Source organism: Ovis canadensis, chromosome 13 (assembly GCF_042477335.2).
Source record: "Ovis canadensis isolate MfBH-ARS-UI-01 breed Bighorn chromosome 13, ARS-UI_OviCan_v2, whole genome shotgun sequence".
NCBI classification, from domain to species: Eukaryota; Metazoa; Chordata; class Mammalia; order Artiodactyla; family Bovidae; genus Ovis; species Ovis canadensis.
In genome coordinates this window covers 75,849,529-75,855,528 of record NC_091257.1, presented here as the reverse complement: position 1 = coordinate 75,855,528, position 6,000 = coordinate 75,849,529, and the positions used below count along the sequence as shown (strand labels likewise).

At 38.8% G+C, this 6,000-nt stretch overlaps 1 protein-coding gene across 1 annotated transcript; it reads left to right on the top strand.

Annotated features, from left to right (window-relative positions):
- Positions 1-286: 286 nt before the first annotated feature.
- LOC138416868 (beta-defensin 127) lies at positions 287-2,504 on the top strand. The gene is made up of 2 exons (XM_069546355.1): positions 287-335; positions 2,254-2,504. The coding sequence occupies exons 1-2, from the start codon at positions 287-289 to the stop codon at positions 2,502-2,504; spliced, it is 300 nt and encodes a 99-aa protein (XP_069402456.1).
- Positions 2,505-6,000: the final 3,496 nt, after the last annotated feature.

The following is a 6,000-nucleotide window of genomic DNA, read 5'->3' as shown; positions in this document are numbered from 1 at the left end:
TAGAGAAAGCACAGACTTTTCTCACCAGCAGTCTACAGCCTGCAGAATGGCATCAGGTGTGATGAGATGGAACACACTGTTTCTCTGAATCCCATGTGTGGGTTAAGTGAGTAACCACATTTCCTGTGTCTGCCCACATGTTGCAAAATCCACAATTCAGAAATTTGGGGGCACACTTCATATCATACCATCTGTTCTGGTTCATTGTATAAGAATCTAAGTCTCTGAGGAAGGTGACATAGTGGACCAAGAGACCTGGTTGTCACCTCCTCTGAGAAGCTTGGCCATGAGGCTCCTCCTGATCATTGCAATTCTGCTGTTCCAGAAGTTCACAGGTAATCCAGAGATTTTCAGGGGCTCACTCAAACCACATTGGCAGTATAGTGGTGAGTGTAGATGCTTTCCAAGGTCTCACTCAAATCAATAATGGTTAGAGTACTTTCAAGAATTCAAGGGAATTTTATAACTCACAGTAGGAAAAGAGGCCCTAGGAATGGCTGAAGTCTATCAAATGTCATCAAAAATTCCCTCTTCCTGAGTGCTTCTACTATGGTACTCTTCTTAAAAGGAGTATTCATAGAGCTAAAAAGAGGTCATAATTTCTTCTGACAAAGACTACAGAAAGACATAAGACCAATAACTGGGAATACCCTTATTTCTTTGGATACAGTTTTTACTCTAGCACCCAGCCTTATTTTCTTCCACTCTGATACTGTATATATATTTTTTAATCTATCAATATTATACCAGCACGTGTGAATAGTGGAAGAAGAAGAAACTTTGGATTCAGTCTTAAGAAACATACCTTCAACATCTACCACTTTATCAACTTTGGATAAAAGGTGAAGACTCACAGAGCCTTAGTTTCCCCATTTGTGGAGATGACACCTTGTTCATGGTAGGTAGGTTTAGTTGCTCAGACCTGCATGGACTATAGCCCACCAGGCTCTTCTGTCCTTGGGATTCTCCAGGCAAGAATACTAGAGTAGGTTGCCATTTCTTCCTCTGGGAGATCTCCCTAACCCAGGGATCAAACTCAGGTCTCCTGCATTGCAGGCAGGCTCTTTACCAACTGAGCCACCAGGGAAGCCCTTTGGTTCACAGGGAATTTATTAAGTGATAAAACATCCAGCCTAAGGCTTGGCACATAGTAAGAGTTTAAAAATTAGCTTCCTGTCCTCTTTCACAACCAGATCTCTTGTATTTGCTTGTTATGATAGAGCAAGAATGGCCTACTTCTAGCCCCCTTAAACTTCTACCAGTCAAAGGAACTCTAGAACCTGGTATTGGAGGCAGCATTTTTGTTCTCAGCCTTCATCCTCTGGGGTTAGTATCCAGAGGATAGTACCAGCCCTAAAGCCAAAATATGAACATCCTAAACTCTGAGATTATTGAAAATATTTAGGATCCCTGAAGGATAGAAGCCATATCATGGTGGGCAAAGGTCTGGAGGAATTCCTTCCTCTGGAAGTAGAAAGAGAATGGGGAGTCATGGAGGAATAAAACAAATCTAAAATTATTGTGATGCCATAGAAGCCAAAGGAAGATATGCATTGATAAAAATGTACATACTGAGAAGCAACAGGGGAGGAAGAATGTTGAGGGGGAAACATCTGACCGGACCCAAAAAAAGTCGTTCTTTATCATTATAGCAAGTATGAACCCAAGAGCAGAGTCTGAGTCAGACAATAAATACATAGTAACAAATTATTGTATTCTGAGCAGTGATAAAGAAGTGGTACACTGTTATGTTAATGTTAAGTCACTTTAGTCATGTCAGACTCTTTGTGACCCTGTGGACTGTAGCTTGCCAGGTTCCTCTGTCCATGGGATTCTCCAGGCAAGCATATTGGAGTGGGTTGCCATTTCCTCCTCCAGGAAGTAGTACCTTAGAAGCATTCAAATAGAGGCAGATTTACTGAGGTTCTCAGATGGAGCATAGCATAGTTCCATAGCCTGAACTCAAGAACTTGGTTTCTTTATTTCTGTAAATAAGACCCACTGCTCTTGGTGAAGTCCATCAGATGTTGGGTGGATGCCCAGAACTCTAGAGGAACAAAATATGAGTGATCAGCTAGACATAAACATTGAGGTTCACCCTCTTAGAGGGTAATATCTGTGGGACATTACTGATATATGCTCGGTGAGTCTCCCATACACCTTATCCTTACAAACATCCCCTGTCTTCCCCATGACCAAAATTACCTTTTGTCTCAAACTCTGACCTTGGCCTATTGTTCTTTATGTGCACAGTAACCGAACAACTTAAGAGATGCTGGAATCAATATATACAAGGATACTGCAGGAAAATATGCAGAACAACAGAAGTACGTGAAGTACTATGTGAAAATGGAAGATATTGTTGCATCAATCTTGCGGAACTGGAAGAACGTAAAAAAATTACCAAACCACCTCGTCCAAAGCTAAGGACATTGGCACTTACTTTTTCTCAAGATTATTTAATTGAACAGAATTCTACACACTCCCACAGAAAGCCTACATAAATCAAACACGATTTTCTGTCCGTTTCTCAGCCTATTCCATTGATCTAAGATGAAGTGGTCCACATCCTCTTCTTTCCTGTTCCTAGATCCCCATAATGACCTTAAAGAATAATCTAATAAAGTTCAATGCCAGTTTTCTGACTCATTGTTCTTTAACCAGAGATTGAAAACTCAACATATCAAATTATGAATTGATAAGGGCAACAGAGAACCTACCCTTGAAAGGGGGATATAATCAATACACTAAAAAATCTATAACATGGAAGACTGGAAGGAGACAAGTAGACATGTAATTCAGGAGAAGAAATACGAAACTGAGTATTCAAGAGAATTTGTGAGTGAATTTGGATTAAAGTAGTGCCTTGTGAAATATGCAGGATTTCAACATCTGAGTGTTAGTAAAGAAGGTAATTTGAGTGAACAACATGAAATCAACAATTAGAAGGAAATTAGAAAGGACAGGATATTTTAGGAGAATATATGTGCACTTTGTTTGGTTTAAGAATAGAGTACCCAAAGTTGAACTATGGGTAAGACTAGTTTCTTTAGTGTGTAAAAGCAATGAACTGGGAAGATGGAAATGAGTAAGATTCCACTATTATGGAGCTCACTATATAAGGAGGAGACAGACACAAGTATATAACTGCAAGACTAAAGTTTTTATTTTCTTTGTTGTTGTCGTTATTTAATGTGTTACCACTGGTAATGCATCCTATCTGTGACTGGGGCCCTTATGAGTTCAGAGGAAATGTAAAGAACCTAGGAACTGGTCTGAATTGCACTATTGTATGAGACTTACCGCTGTCTCGATATGCAGAATGACATAATGACAATCCATTTACACATTCCACCTAATTCTTAAAGATATACGTTTTGGATAAGATTAACACAAGTAGTCATGTATAGATGTGAGAGTTGGACTATAAAGAAAGCTGAGAGCCAAAGAATTGATGCTTTTGAACTGTGGTGCTGGAGAATACTCTTGAGAGTCCCTTGGACTGCAAGGAGATCCAACCAGTCTATCCTATAGGAGAGCAGTCCTGGGTGTTCATTGGAAGGACTGAGGTTGATGCTGAAACTCCAATACTCTGGCCACCTGATGTGAAGAGCTGACTCATTTGAAAAGACCCTGATGCTGGGAAAGATTGAGGGCAGGAGGAAAAGGGGACGACAGAGGATGAGATGGTTGAATGGCATCACCGACTCGATGGACATGGGTTTGGGTAGACTCCGGCAGTTGGTGATAGATAGGGAAGCCTGGTGTGCTGCGGTTCACAGGGTCACAAAGAGTCAGACATGACTGAGCAACTGAACTGAACTGAACTGAACACGAAAAATTCCCTTTCCAACTCCTTTCCACACTATTTTCCAGTTTTGTTTCTTATGTTATTTCACCACTGTAATATCCATCATGAATCTGTGGTATATGTTCTCTCAATTATCCTCTCCTCTCCTGTCCTAGGACTGGAGCACAGAGTATACAAGATGCCCCCAAAGTATTTTGTAGTGCCAGAAAGTAAGGACATGCTATAAAAATCAGAAGGATGAGGCATGTTAATGGGACATAGGAGTCACTTTGAAAGAGTTTTAAATGACCAAAATTGCGACAATTTGAGTAATAAAATAAATAATATAACATTGGATTATAAATACAATGCAGAAGTTAACATCCATGAGTCCATACTGGTATGAATAAATAAACGAGAAGAAACAGATTTTTCTGTACAGAATTCCAAGTAAAATATAAATACTTCCTCCCTGAGGAGGTGGAGCTTCACCTCCCTCTCCCTTGAATATGGGCTGTTTTTGTGAGTTGCTTCCAAAGTGTAGAGAATGAAAAGGAGCAAAGAGTCACGTTACTGTGGGTGAACCTAATGAAATCATGCTGTAGGTTTCATGGGAAGAGCATGATAGCATGAACATATGATGTGAGGAAAATGGCCTTCACCTGTGCTGTCTTCCTCCCAAAAACCCGTAACTCTGGTCTAACAGTGAGAAAAAGTTCAGAAAAACCCAAATTGAGTGGCAGTCTGCAAAATATTCAACCAGTACTCCTCAAAACTGTGAAATTCACCAAAAACAAAAAATTTCTGAGAAACTGTGACAGACCAGAGGAGGATCAAGGAGACATGACAACTAAAGGTAACGTGATATCCTGTGTGGGTTCCTAAAACAAGAAAAAAATGTTAAAGAAAAACTATTGAAGTTATAAGAGCAGAGCTTAGTCAGTGTTCTTAACTGTGAGAAATGCATCAGGGTCGTGTAAGACGGTAACACCAGGGAAAACCGGATGAGGAGTATCCAGAAGCTCCCTATACTGTCTTTGCATTACTTTTCTATAAATAGAAAGTTGGTCTAAAATTAAAAGTGTATTTCAATTAAAAAACTAAACACAAAATCAATCTGACAGTAGTCTCTCTTTTCCTACTTGTCTAAGAGCCTCTTATGTTATATCTTTAAACATTTCATAGAATCAACTAAGATTCACCTCTGTATAGGAAGTGTACAAATTATAGGTTGTTTCTTGAAGACTTAAAGGATAATTCCCACTTTCTATTTCTTTTAGTCAGCTTTTGTATTTTTACTTTGTTGTTTTTCCTATTTTTTAAGATTTTCAGATGTATTTGCCTAAAATAACTTGCAAAGTTTTCTTTTTAACATCTGTAAGATACATGGTGATCGCCGTCTGCTTTGTGACCATTGTTTATGTCTTTGCTTTTCTCATGTCTCACTATTCACTTACTAAACAAACTTTCTTTGTGAATTTTAGTTGAGCTTCCACTTCTTCAAGGTCTTTACCTATGTTCTTACTTTCACTTGTTTTTCAAACAACTTCACACGCAATAAAATCACCTGTGTTTTATTTTTTATTTGGTGGAAAATTGTTTTACAGTACTGTGTTTGCTTCTGCCATAAAGCAACACAAATCAGTCATAATTAATATGTGTAACTATATATATATAAAATCCCTCCATCTTGACCCTCCCTCCCCTCCCCTCATCCCACCCCTCAAGGTCGTCACAGAGCGCTAGGCTGGGCTCCCTATGTTACATAACAACTTCCCACTGTCTCTCTACTTTACACACGATAGTCTATATGTCAATGCTACTTCCTGCGTTAATCCTACCCTCACCTCGCCCCTCTGTGTCCACAAGTCCATGCTCTACGAGGTTCATCAGTACTATTTTTCTAGATTCCATATATATACATTAATAAATGATACTTGCTTTTCTCTTTCTGACTTCTTCACTTTGTATAAGAGGCTTTAGGTTCATCCACCTCACTACATTTTACCTGTGTGAAATACAATGTCTTATATCTACTTTTTAAATTTTAACATGCCCTTTTTTCCTAACATTATTAGATGAGTGTTTATCTCTTTTATTTTTAGTCTTTCTTCATTCCATACATGAGAATTTTAAAGCTATAGATTGCCCTCTCTACAAAGCATTAGCAATATCCCACAAATTTTTAGCAGATAGTATATGTTTATTAT